The sequence below is a fragment of the Triticum aestivum genome, chromosome 7A, assembly GCF_018294505.1.
Source record: "Triticum aestivum cultivar Chinese Spring chromosome 7A, IWGSC CS RefSeq v2.1, whole genome shotgun sequence".
In the NCBI taxonomy this organism is placed as follows: domain Eukaryota; kingdom Viridiplantae; phylum Streptophyta; class Magnoliopsida; order Poales; family Poaceae; genus Triticum; species Triticum aestivum.
This window is the reverse complement of record NC_057812.1, coordinates 66,086,184-66,108,703: the sequence shown is the minus strand read 5'-3', so window position 1 is coordinate 66,108,703 and position 22,520 is coordinate 66,086,184. Positions and strand designations below refer to the sequence as shown.

Below are 22,520 nucleotides of genomic sequence, written 5' to 3'. Positions count from 1 at the left end.
GTGGAGAGAACATTTGCAAGTGGGGTCCAGGGGTATCTTGATCACTTCACCTCGCTCAATGCCCTTTAACCGAACAATAGTAATACCGAGTGACATTTTTAGCGCAATCTTAACGAAATAATATCATTTATAAGTAGTCGAATCTTCAGTGACAAAATAGAATAGTGCAATCATCAGACAATTAATGACAAAACGGATAAAAACCCGGTTACCAAGTGGTCAGCTTGGTAAGCCATCGACAAAAAATTGCATAAAAACCCGGTTTGTTTTTACACGCGGAAGCATATGCCCAAGAGCCCCTCTGAATATCCCGAAAAAGAAAATCAACTCTTCAATCCACACACACCACAAGCCCGTCCTCTCCCTCCCCGCACCCTTCTTTCCTCTTCCTCCTGCTGACCTCCCGACCCAAAGATCTCTTCTGATCCGCCGTCGCCTCCCCTACGGCCGCCGCCGCACCGTGCCTTAGCGCCAGCCACCGCCGACCCTTCAGCCCGCCCCCACCGCCGTCCCTTCAGCCCGCCCCCCACCCCTCACCCCACCCGCGCCCTCGTACTCGCGCCCATCGCCGCTCCCGGCTGCCCTCGTCGTCACATCGCGTTCCCGCCGTCTCCGCCCCTGCCGCACTCTTCGGGGTTTGAGGTATGTGCTTGTCCTCATCCAGCGATTAGTCAAAACCCACCTGACCCCCACAATTTCTGGATGCGCCGGTGCACCGCCGGCATAGCATCCAGATCCACCCCTGGCTAGTTTACACGGGCCAGTTCTAATGAGATTGATATATCCGAATGATTTGATGCACCTGTGAGAATGATGCATTCAGAAGTTGTGGCACTACCCTGTCGAGCATGTGTTTTTGTTAAGTTTTATTTGCATGATGTCTGGTAGCAGATTTGTATCAATCTAAGTGGGTGCTTGGTGCGTTTGACATAACTGTTTATCCCACCGGAATATACTTCACAAGTCCACATGAGGCTCAGACATAATCTTTAGGCTAAAAGTGAGATAAATCTTTCTAGGCAGTGGTTGTGTTAGTTCTGCATGTCTGGTTATGTTGTGAGTTCATTTAGCCATTCAAAGGACCTGTAGGTGTTTTAAGAGGCCATGCGTACCTTTTCTATGCTAAAACCACATAAATGACATACAGAGAAATGACATTGTAACTGAAAGTGTACACCATGTAGACTGTACAATCATTTCTGTTCTTTTACCTGTGTAACAGAATGAAAATACAGTCACATCTAACTTCCTTGGAATGCCTTTTACAAGCGCAATTTGGTTGCATTTAGCTGTGCTGAAATCGCTCATTTCTGCATTAACTGCTCCAGGAACATACCATGGAGATTAGGCCAATGGTAGCCCTGCGTGCTGCCCTAGTAGGCGGTGTAGCTGCATTCGCAAAGATCGCCGGGGCGATGAAAGCTGCAGGCGGCGTGAAGGTTGGCGCGGCGGCTGCAGCCATGACAGCCGCAGCGACGGCCGCTGTGTCCGGAAAAGACGCAGGTACTGATAACCAAAAGCCGGGGGCAAAATGATACGTGCCATGGATTTGCTGGAGAAGCAGTGTTCTAAAATGCTTCTCCACAGCTTGTAGACCAGCATTCAGCAGTTTATCAGTGCTGAAGAGCTGCAGAAGCTAATTGTGGCCTTCGGGAGGAGGTCGCATTCACAATAAATAAGTTTTGCCACCGCAATTCCCATGATACATGTGTTTTTGTAACTCAGGGTATGAGAACCGTGATCCGCTGAATTTTGTTTCTTGTTGATGATTTGCTCCCATGATACATTATCAGTGCTGAAGTGCCCTGAAGCTGTACTGTCAGGCACCAAATTCCAGGACCGTCCTGGTGCTAATTCCTCAGTAAACGGTTCTATCAAGCACATGCATCTTTCAGCATTTGCTCGAGACCTATGTTTGTATCTGTTTGGTCATGTGCTGTGTCTAAACACTTGCAATGATAAACTCCTGAGCAGCTGGTTCCAAGCAAAAACTTCCTTTCAGCATTGCTTGCAATCTGTATGTGTCATATGTTTTGCTGCTTGGTGATGGTGGTGCCTATCCAGGGCTTGCACAATGGTGCGACGTCGTGCTCCGCTCCTGTTTGAAGGGAAGGCTGAGACAAGGCCAGTGTGTTGTATAGTCTGTTACACAAACCAAATACTACTACAATATCTGTTCTTTTGTTGCTGTTGAGAAAAAGCAGCATGTACTGTGATTATTTAAGGGCTACCGCAGCAACAAGTAGTGATTTCTTTTGGGCATAATGTGATTATTTAAGGGCTACCGCAGCAACAAGCAGTGATTTCTTTTGGGCATAACAGCAAGTCGGTAATCACTTCTTTTTGAGCATCAGTACAGACGCAAGCGCTCATAGATACACTTACCCCTATGAACGCACACACGCACACCCTATCCCTATGAGCACCTCCGAGAGACTGAGTCGGCATGTCATATTGAAATTTACGAAGTCATCGTAGGCGCCATGTCGTCGACAGAAACATCTCCTCCCACTGAAAGCACATCGCCGAAAATCCAGACTTGAACCCTCGTAGGCTGAGCATACCACTGTCCCTCTAACCATCTAACCACACTTCTTCGCAAAAATAGAGTTGGTAACCAATACAAGAAGGGGAGGCTGCTGTTTGGAGCTATATTGGAATTGAAGCCCATTTCCAGCTGAAAAAAAGGAGAGCTGAGCTAGATTGGAATTCCAGCTGAACTGAAGCCCATTTCCACCTAAATTGGAATTCCATTTCCAGCTTGAGCTAGAATTGGAATTGAAGCCCATAACCGTCTCCCCTCGCAAGGAGGTCGCGGCGACTCCCGCCGTTGTACCGCTCCCCAAAATGGCGTCTCCTCCCCTCCCCTACTCAACCTCGCCCACCCACCCGCCGAGGTAGCTCCGGCGACGGCCTCTTCCCCACCGCCGGCGAAACCCACAAAAAACTTCGGGCTCCCGCGAGGCCGTGATGCCCCACCACGCTCCGCCCGCGCGGCCTCCTCCGCCTTCCCCGGGCACAGGGGCGGCGCCGCCGCCCCGGCCGGCGTGGAACACGAACCGCAACCTGGTGGTGACCCACCCGCTGCTCGCCCTTCTCGAGTCCTGCGCCTCCTTCCCGCGCTTCCTCCAGCTGCACGCGCTGCTCACCGTCTCCGGCCTCGCCGCGGGCCGCTTCCCGGCGTCCCGCCTCCTCGCCTTCTGCGCCCTCTCCACGCCGCCCCGCGTCGGCCACGCCGCCGCCATCCTCGCCCGCGCCCCCGCCCCCGGCCCTAACGCCTACATGCTCGCCACCATGATGCGCGCCTTCCTCCGCGCCCGCCTCCCGCGCCGCGCCCTCGCGCTCTTCCGCCGCGTGGTCCGCCAAGCCCTCCCCGCCGACGCGCGCACGCTCGTCTTCGCGCTCAAGGCCGCCGCGGCCGCCGAGCACGGGCCGTCGTCCGCGGGCGGGGAGGGCGTCCACTGCGTCGCCCTCAAGTGGGGGTTCGTCGGCCGGAGCGTGCTCGTCGGGAACGCGCTGGTGCACCTCTACGCGGACCACGGGTCGTTGGCGCGTGCGCGGAGGGTGTTCGACGAAATGTCCGAGAGGGACGTCGTCTCCTGGACGACCATGGTGGACGGGTACGCGCGGAGAGGGATGGCTGACGATGCCTGGCACGTGTTTTGCAGGATGGTGGTGGCCGGGGGCCAGCAGCCGAATGAGGTGACGCTGGTTGCGGCGCTGTCGGCGATTGGGCAGATGGGACTGCTAGCGCTGGGAAGGAGGGTGCATAGTTATGTTGCAGAGGGTGGTGTGGGTGGAAGTGTTAGCTTGGCGAATGCGCTGATCGACATGTTTGGGAAATTCGGGTGCGTGCCCTCTGCCAGGGAGGTTTTCAACGGCATGGCGGCCAAGGATGTGTACTCCTGGACGACCATGGTTAACGTTTATGCAAAGTGTGGTCACCTGGAGAGTGCAGCTCAGCTGTTTGAGGATATGCCTAGGAGGAACGCAGTTTCTTGGAGTTGCATCATCGCTGCTTACTCGCAGGCAAATCAGCCTGAGGAAGCAGTGAGGTTGTTTAAAAAGATGATTGAAGAAAATGTTGAGCCGATTAACGCTACCCTTGTGAGTGTGCTTCCGGCGTGTGCTCAGTTGGGTTGCCTGGATCTTGGTAGGTGGATATATGATAACTACATTGTCAGTGGCAAGGCTGTACTTACCGTAAATTTATGCAATGCATTCATTGATATGTATGCAAAATGTGGAGATTTGGATGCAGCATCAAGGTTATTTGCTGAGATGGGAGAGAGAAATGTAGTGAGTTGGAATTCGATGGTCATGGCCCATGCTGTGCACGGTCAGTCTGAAGAAGTCCTTCATCTCTTTGAGCAGTTGAAAGGAACAGGTATTCTGCCTGATGAGATCACATTCCTTGGGCTACTTTCTGCATGCAGTCATAGTGGGTTGGTTTCAGAAGGGCGTCGGTATTTTAAAGAAATGAAAATGGGCTATCAGATTGAACCCAAAGCAGAACACTATGCATGCATGATCGATCTTTTGGGGAAAAGTGGACTTCTTGAAGAGGCACTTGAAGTTGCAAATGGTATGCCAATGGAAGCTGGTGAGGCCGGTTGGGGTGCTCTTTTGAATGCATGCAGAGTGCAGGGCAATGTAGAGATTGGTGAATGCGCTGCAGATAAGCTAGTAAAACTCGATCCATTGGACAGTGGAATCTATGTACTTATGTGCCAAATATATGCAAATAAAAGTAAATGGGATCAGGTGAAGATGCTGAGGATGTTGATGAGAGATAGAGGGGTAAAGAAGAATCCTGGATATAGTTCTATTGAAGTGGATGGAAAATTTCATGAGTTTTTGGTGGCAGATGTTTCACATGTTCAGTCAGAAGATATTTATGCAGCATTGAATAACATTTATTTCCATTTAAAATTGGAAGGTTATGTTCCTCTAACTTGACATGAGTGTGGTGGCAATGCTTTCGTCCTTGTTCATGCACCTCATAATAGCCATGGCTGTAGATAGAAAACAAAAACTTGGCAACAGACAGCATTTCATATATTTAAAGCTCAGCTTCGTGCAATTGTGCTGTACATAGTTTTGACCTGCTGTGATACATTCAGTCCATTCAATGGCTCAAGAAAGAGATGAATTGCCTATGTCTTAAAAAGAAATTCATGGACAGGAAAAGGGCCATTCTGATTTGTTATGCAGTAGTCTAGGTTTGATCAGATTTTGTCATGTGGAGAAACTATTATACTGTTAAGGAACTTGATTGACCCACGACTAATTCTGACCAAACTGTAAGTTCTTACGGCTACTCCTTAGCTCTTCTTTGTCATGTAGATCCTGTAATAAAGTAACTAATTAAGTTGTTATGCAAACATGTGCAGATAACCAGCTGTAGAGCTTTTACATGGTGAAACATATTACTTCCATTCCAGTATCCAAAATGCGCTTTGGAAAGACTTTCTCAATGTTATTAAGGTAAACAGTATGATTGACTTTCTGTTACTATGTTGGTTATCAAGGATGGAAATCATGAATGTAGTGAAATCTAACCACTGAGTATACTCCAGCAATGGTTGGGGTATAAATGAATAAATGAAATGCTATGCTGGTATTAATTTTTTGAAAGCTAGATATTATTGTGGAAGTGGAGGCATGCATGCAAAAATTAGTGGAATCATTCAATTTCTTATATATTACTCTGGGAAATGGGAGTGAATTACGGAAATTTAGGTATAAATTAACTCTTATTCTGTATACGCTAAGATGCATTAATATGAATAGTTTCCTTCTACTAGTCTCTCATCCAGTGCACTCCTACAGGAATACTAGGTGAAATGACCTTAACTGATCTTAAGGATCAAACGGCCAAACAGGTGAGCAGAATCAGAGTTTCCAGAGTTTACCTCAGTCCATCTTGAGAGCAGACCGATTCGGATTCGACTCAGATCGCAGGTTCTGCACGAAGTCACGCTCACAGTTGCCACCCTCTAGCACAACTTTAGCCTCCCCGGAGATGCTAGCCCAGCAAATGACCAAACGTTGGAAGCCTCTTCAAACTGATAATCATTTCCTTTTTGAGACAAGATCCTCCTGATCGTGATCAGGCTGATCTTAATACTGCAGTAGCTCAAGCTTAGGGGTCTCTCCCTTTAGAAATTCCGTGGGTTTGAGCTTACCTGGGGAACTCAGCTCCAGCACCATTAGGCTCAGGACTGATTCACCCCAAGGAAAGGAGGTTGACCTCTTCTACCTCAAACGAATCTTTCCGCAGACGCAGGATGGCTAGGTTTGGTAGGCTCCCAAGGACTTGTATGGTGGCACCATGATCTGATATCATGGAGCTCCGCAGCTTGAGCTTGGCCAGGTTTTTGAGCCCACCATTGATCCATGCTGGCAATCTGACCAGATTGCCGTACAGCTTCAGGCTCTCAAGGTTTTTCAGAGGCGTAGACAGACCATCCAAGCAGCCAAATAAACCAGGCTTCCCCTCAGACTGCACCTACAATGTTTCTAGGGAGCTGAGACTATAAAGGGCCGAATATAGCTCTCCACTGTCGCTGTCATTGACGTCTGTCACTCCCAGCTTGTGCAGCCCGGTGAGACTCGCTACCTCTCGGAGAGTGGCCTTCCTCCTCGAGACATTAATGACACCCAGTGTGTGCATCTCTTTCGAGTCTGTGGATCCCTCTGGGCACCGTAATACTGTGTGGGCTCTGGCGTGTCACTTGCCAGAAAACACCCCTAGAAAAGGGGAAAAAAGTTGAGTCCTTGGAGGTCCTTGCAGATGCCCAACGTTCTATTGTCTAAAAACCAGTGATGCTGAGGTGAATCCATCGGAGCCAGAACACACCATTAGGCTTTCTGAGTTGATGAGAGGACCGACGCGAACGCCAGTGACCTGGGATTGTCTCTGGGTTTCTTGGATCCCAGATCCATCGCACCACTCCGACCTCGTTGGAGAAAGACGCCAGATCAGCCCTCCAACAGACGCTTGCCCAGTTCTAGCGAAGCAAACACCTCCCACATGCCAGCATTGTTGCCAACCAGGATGATAACCACTGGCCATGCTCCTGAAATAATCTTCACAAACTCCACCACTGTGGTGAAGGAGACGCCGCAGCAACAGGGTTGGAATCAGAAGATAACATACACTGGCACGCGGCAACACCTGAAAACTCTAGACCCGCCGCCCTAGAGGAATGACGGAAGACAAACCCCATGAGAACTCCTTGTCGCTGCCTCCGCCATGGACACCGTGAGGTGGATCTAGAGTCGCAGGAGACTTATTCTACACGTTGCCGCCACTACCACCGGAGCGCCGTCACATGACACACCGACCTTGACCCTAACTATGAGGCCAAAGCAGAGGACTACTCTCCCCCCTCCCTCCTGCCGCCGCAGCGGCAAGCAGAGGGAGAGGGGACCAACTGCCTCATCGGCGGAGATCAGGAGGAGCAGAGTCACCTTCCTATTTGCCTCACTCTTGTGTTAGAGTGAAGGGATGGTTCACAACTGTTCAGTTGAAATGAGTCTACCAGCAGGAGCTCTCATGGCAAGCAAAACATGCATGCAATGCCCTTGATGCTATACCACTATCCGTATCAGCAAGACCACAATAAGAAACCTGCAGACTAGCTATAAGGAGGGAAACAATTCGATGTAGTTAAGAAGTTCAGAGGCGAACTGATATGTAAACTATTTTGGGGTACAATCAAAGTGTCCTCGACAAATAGTTGTGAAGTCAGGGAGGAGTATATCAAAAAACCCAAAACAGTTCAGCGGCAGATTGTCAGTTCAAAACAAGTGGGCAGCAACAGAAACATCAAACAAGACATGCAGTGGCTCAGCTCAGTCCATCTTGAGAAGAGGCTGTTTCGGGTTCGACTCAAGTTGGGATCGTAAATTTTTCACGAAGTCGCCCTTGTAGTTGCCACCCATGAGCAGAAATTCCTTGAGGCTTCCCAGAGATGCTAGCCCAGAAAACAACCCAACTCTAGGGGCTTCTTTAAACTGATCGTCATCGTTTTCTTTTGAAACAACATCTTCCTCAGGCTGATCAGAATACTTATATTGCAGCAGCTCAAGCTTAGGGGTTGCTCCCTTTTGAAACCTCACAGATTTGAGCTTACCTGGGGAACTCAGCTCCAGCACCATTAGGGTCTGGAATGCGCCCCGACGGAAATGAAGATGGACCTCTTCACCCTCAAACGACTCTTTGCGCAGACGCAGGATCGCTAGGTTTGGTAGACTCCCAAGGACTTTTATGGCAGTATCATGGCCCGATATCCTGGAACTCCGCAGGTTGAGCTTTGTCAGATTTTTTAGCCCATCGTCGATCCATGTTGGCAAACATTCCAGATTGCCATACAGCTTCAGGCTTTCAAGGTTTTCCGGAGGTGAGGACAAGCCATTCAAGCAGCCAAATAAACCCGGCTTACCCTCCGACTGCACTAGCAGCGACTCTAGACAGCTGAGATTGGCCAGGGCCAAACATAGCTCTCCGCTGTTGCTCTCATCAACGCCGGTCACTCCCAGCTTGCGCAGCCCGGTGAGCCTCGCTACCTCTCTCAGAGTAGCCTTCTTTGAGACGTTGACCACACCCAGCGTGTGCAGGGCTTTGAGCCTGTGGATCCCTCTGGGCACTCTAACACCGCGTCTGCTCCGGCGTTTCACCTGCATCGGCAGATAGGAGCAGCAGCATGCGGTGCAGACATCACGCCTGTTGATGTCCCCATCAATACCCATGCACTCCTTCAGAAGGTGAGGCGCGCAACATGCCACGCAGAACCCCACCGAGGAGCAGGTCAGGATGCATAGCTTGTTCCTCATTATCTTCGGCACCTCTTCTGGATACTCTCCATACGTACAATCATCGTTGCTCCCAACGCCCCTGGCACGAACGTGCTGTAGCTTCCGGAGCTTTATGACCGTCTTAGGCAGTTTGATTATGTTTGTACCTGTGATGTCTAGTGTCTGAAGTTGCCTCAGGTTACCCAAAGAACCTGGCAGGTGATAAATTCCATAACATTCTCTCAAGGAAAGGTATCTCAAGTGGATAAGCTTCCCAATGTGCATGAGATGATGATCAACCAGATCTGAAGTGCCTTCCAAGTCCAGCACTCGCAGCAACCTCATCTTGTTGGAGATGAAGAATGGTCTCCACTTCCCAAAGATTGTTATTGATCGAACACGAGACAGGTCTACCGTGCTCTCAAATTCATTCTGGTCTCCCTTCCAATTGTTGCTTACAGAGAGGTGACGTGTTCTGTGTTGGCTGTTTAAGCTGCAACCTTCCTCCAACCTGAAAACAAGATTTTCTTCCACTGATTTTGAGATGCCAATCTCACGGATGATATCATGGAGCTGGCAAGAGCCCATTTCATTGCTACTATGACCTGATCGCCGGGTTGGTAGGATCATGCTCCTGCTTACGAGGTCCCTGAAGTAACTCTCTGCTATTTCATACGAAGACTTTCCATTCACCTCTCTTGAGTAGCCCTCTGCGACCCACCGCTGCAACAAACGTGTTAGACTAATCTTATAGTCTTCGGGGAAGATTGCCAGATACAAGAAACAAGCCTTGAGATGATAGGGTAAACCATCATAGCTTTTGAGAAGGACCGTTCTTATTGTGTCGAGCTCTGGATTCATCTCCAACTGAGTACTAAGGTTCTGATTCAGTTTTCTCCACTCCATGGCAGTTTTTGGTTGATTTGCCAAGAAGCCACCTATGGCGATTATTGCAAGAGGAAGGCCGTCGCATTTCTTCAGAAGTTGCTCTGCTTGTTCAATCAACTCAGGATATTGCCGATGCAAATGTTCCTTCTCCTTAAATACCTGAAATTTATACATAAACAAGTATTTAATACTCTACAAATAAATTGTACCGCCTATGTATCAAAATGTAAGTCTTTTTTGGTTTAGATTGAGACTCAAAAACCTCTTACATTTTGATACATAGGCAGTACATGAAATAATCTTCTTATTTTTTTGTTGAAGTAAATGTGGTCAATAGTTTGTCATATGTACATTTTACAGTAACAAACTCACAATTTCTATGTTTCATGGTTGAAAATATATTGTGCTTACAAAAGATAAAGGCGGGAGGAGATTCTTCGGCTGTGGGTTTCAGCCGCTTGGAGAGAGTTTTTTTCCCGACAAATTGCAATATGTTAATATCAAAATGATACACCGTACCAGAGTGCGGCATTTCGGTGCCCAGGTTCATCTCCACCCGGTCAGAAAAAAGATCAAAATAAATACTAGAAAAATTCAAAAAATTCTAATATTTTTTGTGTGGTAGATAATTTGATGCGTGAGGTTCGCTTCAATTTTTAGATCATTTGGACATCTGAGCAGCTCTCAGCAAAAAAGATAAATCGGGTTAGAACAGTGCGTGAACAGTAAACATTTTTACAAACCCTGAATTTGTCTTTTTTGTTGAGAGCTGCTTAGATGTCCAAGTGATTTGAAAATTGGAGCGAACCTCATGCATCAAATTATCTACCACACAATTTTTTTGAATTTTTCTAGTATTTGTTTTGATTTTTTTGTCAGGGTGGGTGCAGCTGACCCTGGGCTCAGAAGTGGATTACCGTACCAAGTATGCCCTACCTCTGCAACAACACAATGTCGAGAGCTAGTGAATACACCAATGTTGCACACAGCTAGAATATTAATTTTTTTTTGAAATTAATACATGACCTCCAAAAATCATGCCAAAGCGATCAATGACGCAACAACCATCAACATCGACCACCATATGATCGCTGGCAGCACCCAAACCGTGAGAAGGTTTTGTCCAACAGCAATGAATGCAGGAAGGGAACGGCGTTCAAAGGTTGCGTCGTCAACCACCGCCTGCATCAACTGCTAATTCAAATTGTTCGTTGCACAGAGGAGCATTCCTTGCCATCGGTGCGGCTCCGGCCACCAGCTGCTCACTGGACAGGGCCCGACCTTCTCATCGCCCAACCTAACACCATTCTCGCTGCTGCAACTCCTCTGTCGGTGCGCGCACCAAGCATCGTGCCACCACCGACCCAGAACCCATGGATCCAAACTACGGGCAGAGAAGTCCCATCGCCGCCGTCCGGGCTTGACCCGGCAGCGTCTTCTGGCGATGGCGGCCGGCGAGAAGGAACGGGATGGACGGAGCACACATAACCATATGTGTTTTTAAATACAGATGCAACGGTAACAACGCTGTGCGTTACATATAGTTAGAAACCCGCATGTATTTTAACTACTTGCTTGGCAAAGGTCAACCTAGGAAGGTCAAACTGTGCAATCAGCAGAATGTATATGTACTACAAACAGATGGCACAATTTATTTTACAGCTTAATTTGAAGCGAGCACATATTTCTAAGTTCAACGCACAATATTTATTGGCTTTAATGTAAATTTCAAATCAACAACTGTAGAATTATCAGGAGTTCAGGACTCACCTTTTTCATGAAGAGGCCGAGTGCATGCTCCCTATCTAGAACTTGAAGCTTGCATACATTTTCTTGTTCCTTTGAACAATAATTGGCAACATTTTCTTCCCTTGTGGTGACTAAGATCCGGCTTGCATTTCCCATTTGAGGTAAGCTAGACCATATCATGTCCCATTCAGTGGTTGATGACAAGTCATCAAAAGCAATCAAGCACTTCTTTTCTTTCAGAATACTTTCCATCTCATTCTTGAGCTTTTGAATCGACCAAAACAATGGTGTTTTGGCTCTGCTGCCCAATGAGCATATCGTTTCATAATCTTCAGGAGGTTCTACCACCACTAGCTGCATAGCTAAGCTCCTCAAGAGCTGAACCTTATCGAAAGGGCTCATGACCGTGACACAGGCCCGCTTCTCGAACGCTCCAGCTAGTTCTTGGCTTTGATAGATTTCCTTGACCAGAGCAGTTTTCCCCACACCACCCATTCCCCACACTGATATCACTTGAAGTTCTTTGCTGCAGCTGGCTGGATCTGTAATTAATCGGAGGATGTGACATTTTTCTGTCTCCCTTCCAAAACCTGAGATCCCTCCAAAGCAGCAGTAATCGTCGTGATGCAAGTGAGGCTCCCACTGGCCTCGTCCTTCCCGCGGGCACCATCTTTATCTTGATCATCAGCTATCTCACGATCGGGCGATGTAGATCTGTTAGTAGCGGCACTGGCCATGTTTGAGCTCGGTTCTGGCTTCATTGAGTCTGTTCCATCTGTAGGGCCCTAAGCACAAGCAAACAGTCAATCACCAGAAAATAATTTAGACAAGAAATTATGTAATTAACATGAATTTGATGGTTTTTGAACATTGAATATATATTACCTTGTGGTAGAAAGCATAGAGAGTTTGGTCAGTAGCTAATTGTTTAAGCTCTGAGACCTGGCATTTTGTACCGACACATAAGTTTGCAACTTCAAATTGCTGTGCGGCCACACTGATCCGGTTACCATTACCGTTGACAGGAAAGTAAGTTCTAATCCAGTCCCAGTCTTCTAGGCTACACAGGTCGTTAAGAACAATCAAGTAACTCTTGTTGTTCACATGCTCATTGAACTCATCAACCAAATCTTCTCGCTTCATCATCAGCATCTTCTTGAGAACTTCAGCCCCTATAGTGCCCCCTCTTTCTTGACAACTCTGTCCCTCAGCTGGTAATTCTGGAAAAGAAGAAGAATATCCATAGAACTGCCTCATAATGCTTTGCATGAATACGATCGGGTCGAAAGGATGTGTAAGCTTGATCCAGGCACGACATTCAAACTTATCTGAATCAACATACACGCTCCTTATCACGGAAGCTTGACCAAGAACACCACCTGCTCCCCACACCGCTATCACTCTATGATCCCTGCCCGGCTCCTTGTTGATGAGTTGGGCGAGATCTACCCTCGGCTTCATGGTATGCCTTGCTTCCTCGATGCCAAACATTGTAGCACTGGCCTTGCTGCCTGCAGAGTACTGCTCGGCGACGGCAGCCATGGACTTTGGGCCAGCGGCAGGGCCCCTGATGAGGTGGTAGCGCAGGTTCCTCTGGCTGACATCTTCGACCTTGGCTCGGAGGTCCTTCATCTGCACGGCCACATGGCGCCGGTCAAGCAGGGTCCTCAGGATGCGCCACCAGCAGGATGGCTCCTCGAGGCGAACGGCAAAGTCCTGGAGGCAGTCCTCCACGTCGTAGCCCATGTCGCGGACCTGCTTCACCCAGGTCCTGACCAATCTGTTGTCGTCTCGCTCGTCGTGAGCAACCATTAGGAAAGATTGCATCATCTCGAGCTCGTCCCTGATGAAGGCCTGGTCGCGCTGCACTCCCAGCTGCAGCGCCACCTCCTCTGCAACGGCAGATTGGGCATACCTAAGAGCTCCGCTCACCGCCGATTTGCCCACGCTCAGCACCGTCGCCTCCATCCCTGTTGTTTCTGTGTGGATCTGAGATGACAGTGCTCAATGTGAATCGACCAAGCAGCTACGGGTGTATGTAGCCAAAGAAGCAATCAAGCAGCAACGGAGAGTTGGTGGGTCCTGAGCTGATCGATGTAGCAGTTTAATCAATGCCCCACCAGGCCCATGCTAGCTTGAAGACAACAGTGAGGACAAAGCATGCCAGCTCGTTTGCTCAACAACCGCACTCATGCCGCAAATTATTAAGGATTTTAGCAGTACTATTTCAGTTTGGTGCTGAACCTACTGCGTAAACAAATACGCAGTAGGTGACAGCTGAACTGATGAAGCTTTTGGGTTTCTGCACGAGGTTCGGTTTGCGCAGTAATTAATATGGATGCACAACCAGTCGTCATCAACTCAGATCATACATCCTTTTGTAGGGAAATCAATATTGTTTTTATACAAGGCATCAAAAAGGTTTACAAGAGCTTTTATACTCAAATTATAAATAAGCTTGGCAGGGTGGTAATTACTCATAAAACTGTCAATCCTGAAGCTCTTAATGGATGCTAGACGCCAACCTTGTTTCATTCATTTGCATCCTATATTTGCATACCCAGGCATATATAGGATGCTCTTCTCCTCGTGATGTAGTAACGATCTTTTATGGCGCTTAAGGTTGGTTTTGGCTAAATTTTTTTAAATAATACATTTTTTTATTAATTTGCACAAATATTATGCTTAAAAAAAGAATTTTAGAAATAATACACCGTCGGCCTGCTGCGGACCGACTGGGCCTAGTCGGCCCACAGCAGGCCGATTGGGTGCACTCGGCCAGTAGCAGGCCGACAGCTGGCCAGCCTGCGACGTGTCGCGCGTGGATTGGGCAGGCCACGTCGCGAGGGGGGTGAGAGGGAGCTGTCGGCGCGGCTGTCAGGGGGCGAGCCCCTGTCGGCTTATTGCGGGCCGATCGGCCAGCTGCGGGCCGACAGGGTGTGGACCCACCTCGCGCGGCAGCAGGCTCCCTGCGTCTTCTTCCTCCTCCCACGCACGCGAGCGTTCTTCTTCTTCTGTTCTTTCCTTCTCCTCTCTGTACACCAAAATGCCCTCAATTTCTACACCTAAATGAACCATTTATTTGCGGATTTGGCACCGTGAATGGATTCTACTCAGTGAGGGCAACCAAAAGAGACCTCGATCTACTGATGGGGTAGCTCGTGGCGGTCGTGGTGAGCATTTAGGTGGAGTTTTTTTCCAGCTCATTGGTGGAGCTTGTTGCGGCGGTGCAGGTGGAGGTGGTGGTGGAGAAGTTGGGGCAGTGTGGTGGAGGCGGTGGAGGTGAAGCTCCGGCAGTTTGGTGGAGTTTCCCGCTCCGATTCCGGTGATTGAAGGCCGACGTTCGTCGTTCGCACGCACGCTTCAAGGGTATATTTCAACCAACATTTTATTTTTCGTAGGTGCTCCGGTAGTATTTGTTAATATGTTTCGATGTGAAATAAATTAGGTGTGTGATTATTGTTAGTTGCTCCGGTAGTATACGTAAATATATTTAGATGTTAACTAATTAGTTGTGTAAAAATTAGTTGTTGCTCCGGTAGTATACGTAAATATATTTAGATGTTAACTAATTAGTTGTGTAAAAATTTGTAGTTGCTCCGGTAGTATTAGTTGCTCCATTAATATTCTGTAATATATAGCTAGCTAATATATAGACATGTCTAATATTTGTTAGTGGGGGTATATTAAGTTGTTGCTTAATACCTGTATTTCGTTGTTGAAAAAAATAGGTGAGCCGCGATGTCCGATGTAGTGAACTTCAGATTTTGCTATGGTCCTGGTACTGTCCAAACAACTGAGATGGGAGCAGATCTGAGTGAATTTACTCACATAGATGTGCCAATGAGCGCACCTCAAACATGGTCTGTCAGTCAGTTGAAAGAATGGATTGCGGCAAGTTTAGGTCTTGATACTGAAACACACACCGTCGGTGTTCATGCATTGTGGACACGGTCAAGTTCAATAATTTACTTTTATTTGAGGCCGATAGAGCGAGACCCCGAATGGGTGCGGTGGTTACAAGGTTGTGAACGAAGGGGATGCAATCCTGTTGCTTTAGTGCTTCCCGTCGTGAAGGAGGTCACTGCACATGAAGGCGAGGGTGGCTACGATCCTGGTCATAGCAGTGTAGGGAGGCAGTTATCTATGTCAAATGCTGGAGATGATGGTTACGAACAAGGACAGAGCAGTCAGGTAGGAGGAAATGCTTATGGTTATGAACCAGGGCAGAGTAGTCAGGTAGAAGGAGGAAATGCCGATGGTGATTACAATGGCGAGGTGGACGCTGACGAGGTAGATGGGCACATGCAGGACCAGATGGAAGAAGAAGACACCGATGTTGAAAGGGGTCATGCCGATGATTCTGACGAGTCAGATGAAGAAGAAAATGCAGAGGAGGTCCCGAATCCTGCATCGTGGAATCATGACTTCTCATCTGCAATGACCGTGAATGATGGACATGATTCAGCCTGGCAATATCACCAGAACAATATTGCGACGGGTGCTATGTATCCGAACAAGCAAGCCCTGAAAGATGCAATAATTAACTGGGCAATGTCCACGCAAAGGGTTTTCACAGCTCAGGTGTCCAGTCAGAAATTCCTGACAATGGTATGCAAGAACGCAGATTGTCCCGCCAGGGTGCACGGCTTTCTCCCTAAGTATGGCACAAGTTGGGTGATAAGTGACTTAGTTAATCACAGTTGTCTTATTCCCTGCATCCCTCAGGATCATGCCAACCTTTCATCGACGCTTATTGCTCGGTTGTTTTACGATGAGATAGTGCAGGGCAAAGCTATGGAAGTGAAGGCAGTCCAGACAAAAGTCTTCGCCAGGTTCAAGTACAGAATTTCTTATGGCAAGGCTTGGAGGGCTAAGCATGCGGCGCTTGAGAGGAGATTTGGTTCTTATTTTGATGCATATGACTCTGTTGTCCAGCTCCTCCACACCCTGCAGCAGCGGAATCCAGGCACCTATATCGATATCCAAGACATGTTCATGCCAGAGTTCCCAACTGTGAGGGTGCTGCATCGTCTCTTCTTCTCTTTCGGTGTATGCATCGAAGCTTTCAGGCATTGCCGACCGGTGATATGTGTTGACGGTACTTTTCTCACAGGCAAGTACAAGGGTCAGATCCTGACAGCCATAGGTCAAGACGGCCAAAATCAAGTCGTCCCACTCGCATTTGCTTTTGTGGAGAGTGAGAACATTGAAAGTTGGACATGGTTCTTCAGGCAGTTGAAAATATCAGTTGTGAAGGAGAAGCCCAATGTGTGCATCCTTCATGACAGGCATGCAGGTATACTCAGTGCGATAAGGACACTGACAAACCCAGGCCCTGAGGAACAAGTTCCATGGTAGGACTTGCAGAGCCGTTGGTGCATGCGCCATCTGGGGGCTAATTTCTTCTCGCAGTTTAGAAATAAGAACCTGATGAATCTGTTCAAAAAACTCTGCAAGCAGAACCAGCTATGAAAGTACAATTTGATACGCGACAGACTTAATGTGTGCACGCAGAGACACGTGAGGGACAGGAAAGCTGCAAGAGATGCAGCGGTGAGGGCACATGTTGAAGCAGTAGCTACACAGTTGGCAACAGGAACAACGGCCGTGGAGGAGGAGCCTGTTGGGCTATGTGACCTGCCAGGCTTTGACCCACCTGGTACTAGGAGAAGGCTTGGGAGGTCGATTAAAACCTTCGAGCAGTGGATAGATCATGAGCCTCTAGAGAGGTGGTCTTTGCTACATGACACACATGGAGCACGATACAGTGTCATGACAACAAACCTCGCAGAAACATACAACTTTGTCCTCAGAGGAAACCAGGCATTGCCACTTACAGCCATCATTGAGGGTATTTTCTATGGCACCGTCAAGTATTTCAGAGATAGACGTCAAAAATCAGAGCAACATATCTTCAACAACCCGAATACACGGTACTGTGAAAGAGTCACGAAGTACATGGACAACAAGATGCAAAAAGCTAGATCACACACTGTAGTCGCCATCGGTAATCAAGAAAGAAGGTTTGAGGTTCGCTTAGCCAACAACAAATTCGGATGTGCAAATGAGTTGAGGACGCATGAGGTGAAAATTGGTAATGAAGCCTGGCCAACGTGTGAGTGCACATGCAACAAACCGAAATTGCTTCACCTACCTTGCTCACATGTACTTGCTGCTTGTGGGCAGCTTGAAATGGACGCAATATCGTTTGTGTCTCCATTTTTTCTGAAAGAGTCTGTCCTCAATACCTGGATAGGTGAGCTGATGGGTTTTCGATCAATGGGTAATTTCAACAGCGTCAACCCCGCTGAAAGGCATTACATTCCAAACCCAGAGCATATGCGTACAAGTAGAGGTAGACGGCAGTGTTAGCGCATCCGGAATGATATGGATGAATCTGAAGCAGGAGGTCCGACTAGGCAATGCATTCTATGCAATGAATTTGGCCATAGGGACACTAATTGTCCCACTTTCGTCACTGGGCATGGATGAGGCAACCGGGGAAGAAGAGGGGGTAGAGGTAGTAGAGGAGTAAGGGCGAGAGGAAGGAGCTAAGCTAGCAGTAGTATGTTCTGAATTTGTATTAAGTGTGGCACTATGTTCTGAATTTGTATTAAGTGTGGCACTATGTTCTGAATTTGTATTAGGTGTGGCATTATGTTCTGAATTTGTATTAGGTGTGGCATTATGTTCTGAATTTGTATTAAGTGTGGCACTATGTTCTGAATTTGTATTAGGTGTGACACTATGTTCTGAATTTGTATTAAATGTGGCACCATGTTTTGAATTTTTATTAAGTGTGACACTATGTTTTGAATTTGTATTTAGTGTGGCGCTATGTTCTGAATTTTTATTAAGTGTGGCACTATATTCTGATTTTTTTATGTGCAGGAATGTCGGGAATGTGGTTGCTGAATGGGGACATTGATAGGGGTCATCGTGGTGTGATATGGTATAAGCGCAAGCTTGAGCCTCTGGTCACTCGCACTCCTAAGGAAAACTGGATGATACACCCAGGATGGCTTCAGCGGTACATATTTTATTAATTTGCACACTAACATGCATATTAATGGGAGACACTAACTGAAATGTTCTCTGATGAAGGTTGAAATGGGCCGGCCTTTTACCTTTCGCACGTCTGGTTGAGTCTATCCCGGGTGAGAAACGCATCTCCATCGACGGGTCCTTGCTGAGCTGCTTAGTGGACCGTTGGAGGCCAGAGACCCACACGTTTCACTTTCAATGGGGAGAGATGGCTCCTACTCTGGAGGATGTGTCACTTTTGCTCGGACTACCGTTGGCAGGTCATGCCATAGGACCGTTGGACGCACCGGCTGGTTGGGAGCGAGCCCTTACACAACGTTTTCATGGTGTTTTTCCGGATGCTCCGGATCCGGTATGGGAGCATCACGAACCTAAGTATGAGTAGTTGCTCAATTTTCGGGTAATTTCCCCAACCTCTTATCTTCAAGTTATCGTGCATATGGTTTTACAGAAAATAACTGCGGCTAACTAAAACTTTCTCTTTGCTTAATGCAGATCCAAAACTTCCGGGCGCCGTTGACTGCGGAACAGATCACTCGGAGCCTGGAGGCCTACTTGATGTGGCTTTTCGGCAAGGTGATGTTCACAGAGAACCATGTCACCACTATTAGCGTGCTCTACATCCCTATGGCACTCGAGATAGCGAGCGCTCAGACGACGGATCAGATCAGACAGAGGAGTTGGGGTTCGGCGGTCTTAGCGGCTACATACCGAGGTATGTGCAACGGTTGCCAGCTTACATCGAGAAAGCCAGCCCTTCTTGGATGCCCTCTATTCCTACAGCTATGGTCGTGGGAGAGGTTCTCTATAGGGCGACCAGATGTACGTGTTCGTGAGCCTATAGACGCCATGTTTGATGCTGACGGCATCGACACGCCTACTTTCGGTCTGTGTTGGACACGTCGCGAGGTATGCACCGTGTTATAGTTTAATACAACTTTTTTCTGCACAAGAGATAGTTCAATGCTAGCGGCTACTAACTTTTGTTTTCTGCAGAGACGCTTTGCTAGTGATCAGACCAGGAAGGCATACACAACATTGAACGAGCAGTTCGATGCGTACACCGGGGTCATCTGGCAGCCCTACACGGAAGCAGCCATACAAGCGAGATACCCTGGTGGTCTGTCTGTGCTATGCACAAGGGACCGAGATTACTGGATGACAAAATCAAAGATCATCTTCGATGTCTTCGTCAAGGAGATGGCACAACAGAGGTTATGAGGCAATTTGGTCTTCTGCAGTTGGAACTGCCTCTCCCTATAGAGAACCCGGTGCCAGCACACATCCACAGGTATTAACTAGTTTTTCAATGTTGCATTATCTTTCATAATACTCCATTTGAAGCTTTAGGTAATTGTTGAACACACACCACAATTTTAGGACGACAAGGAAGGGCATGACCAGGACAACTGTTGACTGGCTAGTTAGACTAGAGCCGTATGTTATAGAATGGGAGACAGCAAACACACATCTATGGCACGACAATCACAATTTTGAGCTCAATGAATTCAATCTCTATTTGCGGCGCTACATGACCGGAACACGGTTACACATCGTTGACCACTCCCACCCAGAGGAGATACCGGATCCTACTCCGTTGGATATGTACCCGAGCTATGACACTTCGGGCTCTAGGCAGTACATGGTAAGATATATTTTCTTTAAGTAATGTTGTCACATACTTTGACGTGCAAGAGACATACATTATTAATCGTCATGAAAATTTGCAGGCTACTTTGACACACGAACTCTACGAGGACGTGACCACCTTTGGACGATCACTGTCGTCTGGACCTCTTCTTCAACACCGTCCAGTGCTACAACCCTTATTGGAACGAATTCAGAACAAGATACGGACTGTGTACGAGGCTATCACGTGCACCCGGAGAACCGACATTGTTCAGCACCAGCAGCAGCAACCGCGTCACTCCATGTACCGACATCAACCACGTCCACGTCTAGCACATCAGCCGTCAACCAGGCCACCCCGTCCTGACCAACCTGGCAGTTCAACGTGGCAGCAACCACAACACTATGGCCCCACGTCGAGCTTCGTGCTTTCTCCACAGCCACAGCAACACGGTCCTTCGTCGAGCTTCGTGTTTGAGCCAAAGCAGCCGTCACAACCAGCAGGTAAGTGTCTTCATTTTTATTGTTTTCAATATTAATTGAGGCGACCTCATTCTTCATGACTAAACGTTTCATCGTGTAGGAGCCTACGGATATCATGCGTCTATGTCAGCATCACATGATATGTGGGGGAGTGATCAACATCCCGAGGAAAACATACATGCTCAGATGTCGCAGCACACCCAGTGGATGAACATGTATTCGACTCCTCCACCAGGCCCCACACAGGATACACAGCATGACCAGGGAGAGTCTGAAATTCCTCCTCGTAACATTAGGCCACCTAACAGGTTGGGATGGTCGCCGCTTTCAGATCCGCCTCCCCGCCAGGCCAGACGTCGTCACTGACGCTTCCATCTATCAGTAGAGACATGACCATCTACTTATGTATGAGACTGATGTCTATTCTATGTATGAGACAAATGACTATGTACTTATGTATGAGACATATGCCTACTCTATTTTAGTACTCTGTTATCCGAACTACAACATCATATTTAGATAGAACATAATGCTCGTACAACAAGACAGTATAAACAACTAGATAGAACTACATCTAAATTAACGGTACGTACGACTAAACTTACAACATACATCATAAAAACTACATGAAGTCATCATCGTCATCCTCCGTCGATGCAGAACTCTTGCCCTTCAAGGATGCAGAACTCTTACCCTTGGACGATGCAGAACTCTTGCCCTTCGAGGATGCAGTACTCTTGCCCTTGGACGATGCAAAACGCTTGCTCTTTGACGATGCAGAACACGGAAGCGGCGGCATTAATATATCATCTTCGTCCTAGCTCTCCTCAGTCCATAAAAATGGATGCTTTTCTGCAGTCCTTTTGAAAGTTTCACTCTCCGGCTCCACTATCTTCTTCCACCTTGCATGCAACCTAAGAAGTTCTATACGTACCTCCTCATAGGTCCTTTCAGGCCACCCAGACATACGTAATTCGTGAGCCAACTCATTCATTATGGTGTCACTACCGGTGAGTTCGTCCCATGGAACTATCCTATTGTCCATCCTGAAATCGGTAGCTAGCCTCAGAAGAGTCCTGCTCATCTCAGGGTGAAAACTACGATCGAAAGGATAATGGGACATCTCAACTACACTACACTGGAATGCTTATCCTCCTCTGTCTGAAGGAGGTTTTATAGGTAGGGATGAGAAAATGGCGGGAAAGAACGACTGCGGTATGGCGGGAAACGGGTGGCGGGAAAGAGTTGGCACAAACATATGGCGGGAAACGGGTGGCGGGAAAGAGTTGACGCGAACATATGGCGGGAAAATATTAAAGGAAAGGGTTGCGCGAAATACGTCATAGTTTATAAAAAAAATCTGGGGATCGTTCGGGACAAAAGTGGTGGCATGCATCTGTCGGCCCACAGCATGCCAATTAGTCCATGTCGGCCCACAGCAGGCCAATTAGTCCCTGTTGGCCCACAGCAGGCCAATTAGCCCTGTCGGCCCACTACTGACCGACTGGACCTGAACTGGTGGCCGATAGGCCAATCGGCCAGCTGCAAGCTGATAGGATCGCCGACTAGGTCCACTCGGCCTGCTGCGGGCCGACAGTGTATTATTTTTAAAAATTATTTTTTGGGCGTAATATTTATGTAAATTAATAAAAAATGTATTATTTAAAAAAATTAGCTTGGTTTTGCTAGAAGATGCCTGGGCAGGGAAAATAATAAATTAGTAACAACAAATTAATTTGAATGAGTAGCTAGTGCAAAGACAGGTGCATTTCAAACAAATAAATATAGGTGGGGATATGCAGTGCAGTTCAACAACACCGGGAACACAAGGAGAAATAGGCTATGTCAGCCCGGCTTTTATTAAACGAGAATGCTAAATTCCTGTCGACTGTCAGTTTGAAACAAATCCGCACGAATCGCGC

The 22,520-nt window shown here is 47.7% G+C and overlaps 3 protein-coding genes and 2 long non-coding RNA genes across 6 annotated transcripts; 4 read left to right on the top strand and 1 right to left on the bottom strand.

The window, feature by feature from the left end:
• Window positions 1-316: 316 nt before the first annotated feature.
• LOC123148182 (uncharacterized) lies at window positions 317-2,014 on the top strand. The gene is made up of 2 exons (XR_006473677.1): window positions 317-642; window positions 1,329-2,014. It is a non-coding gene; the product is annotated as an uncharacterized lncRNA (long non-coding RNA).
• Window positions 2,015-2,647: 633 nt separating this feature from the next.
• On the top strand, window positions 2,648-10,206 carry LOC123148178 (pentatricopeptide repeat-containing protein At2g22410, mitochondrial). 2 transcript variants are annotated; one of them, XM_044567544.1, is made up of 3 exons: window positions 2,648-5,303; window positions 5,394-5,487; window positions 9,714-10,206. In XM_044567544.1, the coding sequence occupies exon 1, from the start codon at window positions 2,971-2,973 to the stop codon at window positions 4,957-4,959; it is 1,989 nt and encodes a 662-aa protein (XP_044423479.1). In that variant the 5' UTR covers window positions 2,648-2,970; the 3' UTR covers window positions 4,960-5,303; window positions 5,394-5,487; window positions 9,714-10,206. The 2 variants fall into 2 exon arrangements, with proteins under 2 accessions (XP_044423479.1, XP_044423480.1); XM_044567545.1 differs by lacking the exon at window positions 9,714-10,206 and adding an exon at window positions 5,833-7,506.
• Window positions 7,769-13,573, bottom strand: LOC123148180 (disease resistance protein Pik-2). The gene is made up of 4 exons (XM_044567546.1): window positions 12,325-13,573; window positions 12,083-12,224; window positions 11,461-11,981; window positions 7,769-9,849 (listed from the first exon to the last, which is right to left on the bottom strand). Exons 1-4 carry the CDS (start codon window positions 13,405-13,407, stop codon window positions 7,861-7,863), a joined length of 3,735 nt encoding a protein of 1,244 aa, XP_044423481.1. The 5' UTR covers window positions 13,408-13,573; the 3' UTR covers window positions 7,769-7,860.
• Window positions 13,574-13,584: 11 nt separating this feature from the next.
• LOC123148181 (uncharacterized) lies at window positions 13,585-19,228 on the top strand. The gene is made up of 4 exons (XR_006473676.1): window positions 13,585-14,808; window positions 18,334-18,472; window positions 18,547-18,886; window positions 18,982-19,228. It is a non-coding gene; the product is annotated as an uncharacterized lncRNA (long non-coding RNA).
• A 399-nt stretch (window positions 19,229-19,627) lies between these two features.
• Window positions 19,628-21,087, top strand: LOC123154506 (uncharacterized). The gene is made up of 4 exons (XM_044573220.1): window positions 19,628-19,777; window positions 19,867-20,131; window positions 20,217-20,619; window positions 20,699-21,087. Exons 1-4 carry the CDS (start codon window positions 19,704-19,706, stop codon window positions 20,962-20,964), a joined length of 1,008 nt encoding a protein of 335 aa, XP_044429155.1. The 5' UTR covers window positions 19,628-19,703; the 3' UTR covers window positions 20,965-21,087.
• Window positions 21,088-22,520: the final 1,433 nt, after the last annotated feature.

Bases quoted from the DNA above. Each gene is read 5' to 3' on its own strand.
- LOC123148178 (XM_044567544.1), top strand. From the start codon at position 2,971: ATGCCCCACCACGCTCCGCCCGCGCGGCCTCCTCCGCCTTCCCCGGGC.
- LOC123154506 (XM_044573220.1), top strand. From the start codon at position 19,704: ATGAGGCAATTTGGTCTTCTGCAGTTGGAACTGCCTCTCCCTATAGAG. The intron at 19,778-19,866 runs GTATTAACTAGT...CCACAATTTTAG, and splicing joins GTGCCAGCACACATCCACAG to GACGACAAGGAAGGGCATGA. The intron at 20,620-20,698 runs GTAAGTGTCTTC...TTCATCGTGTAG, and splicing joins GCAGCCGTCACAACCAGCAG to GAGCCTACGGATATCATGCG.
- LOC123148180 (XM_044567546.1), bottom strand. From the start codon at position 13,407: ATGGAGGCGACGGTGCTGAGCGTGGGCAAATCGGCGGTGAGCGGAGCT. The intron at 12,225-12,324 runs GTAATATATATT...GCTTGTGCTTAG, and splicing joins TCTATGCTTTCTACCACAAG to GGCCCTACAGATGGAACAGA. The intron at 11,982-12,082 runs GTGGGAGCCTCA...GATTAATTACAG, and splicing joins CCGCGGGAAGGACGAGGCCA to ATCCAGCCAGCTGCAGCAAA.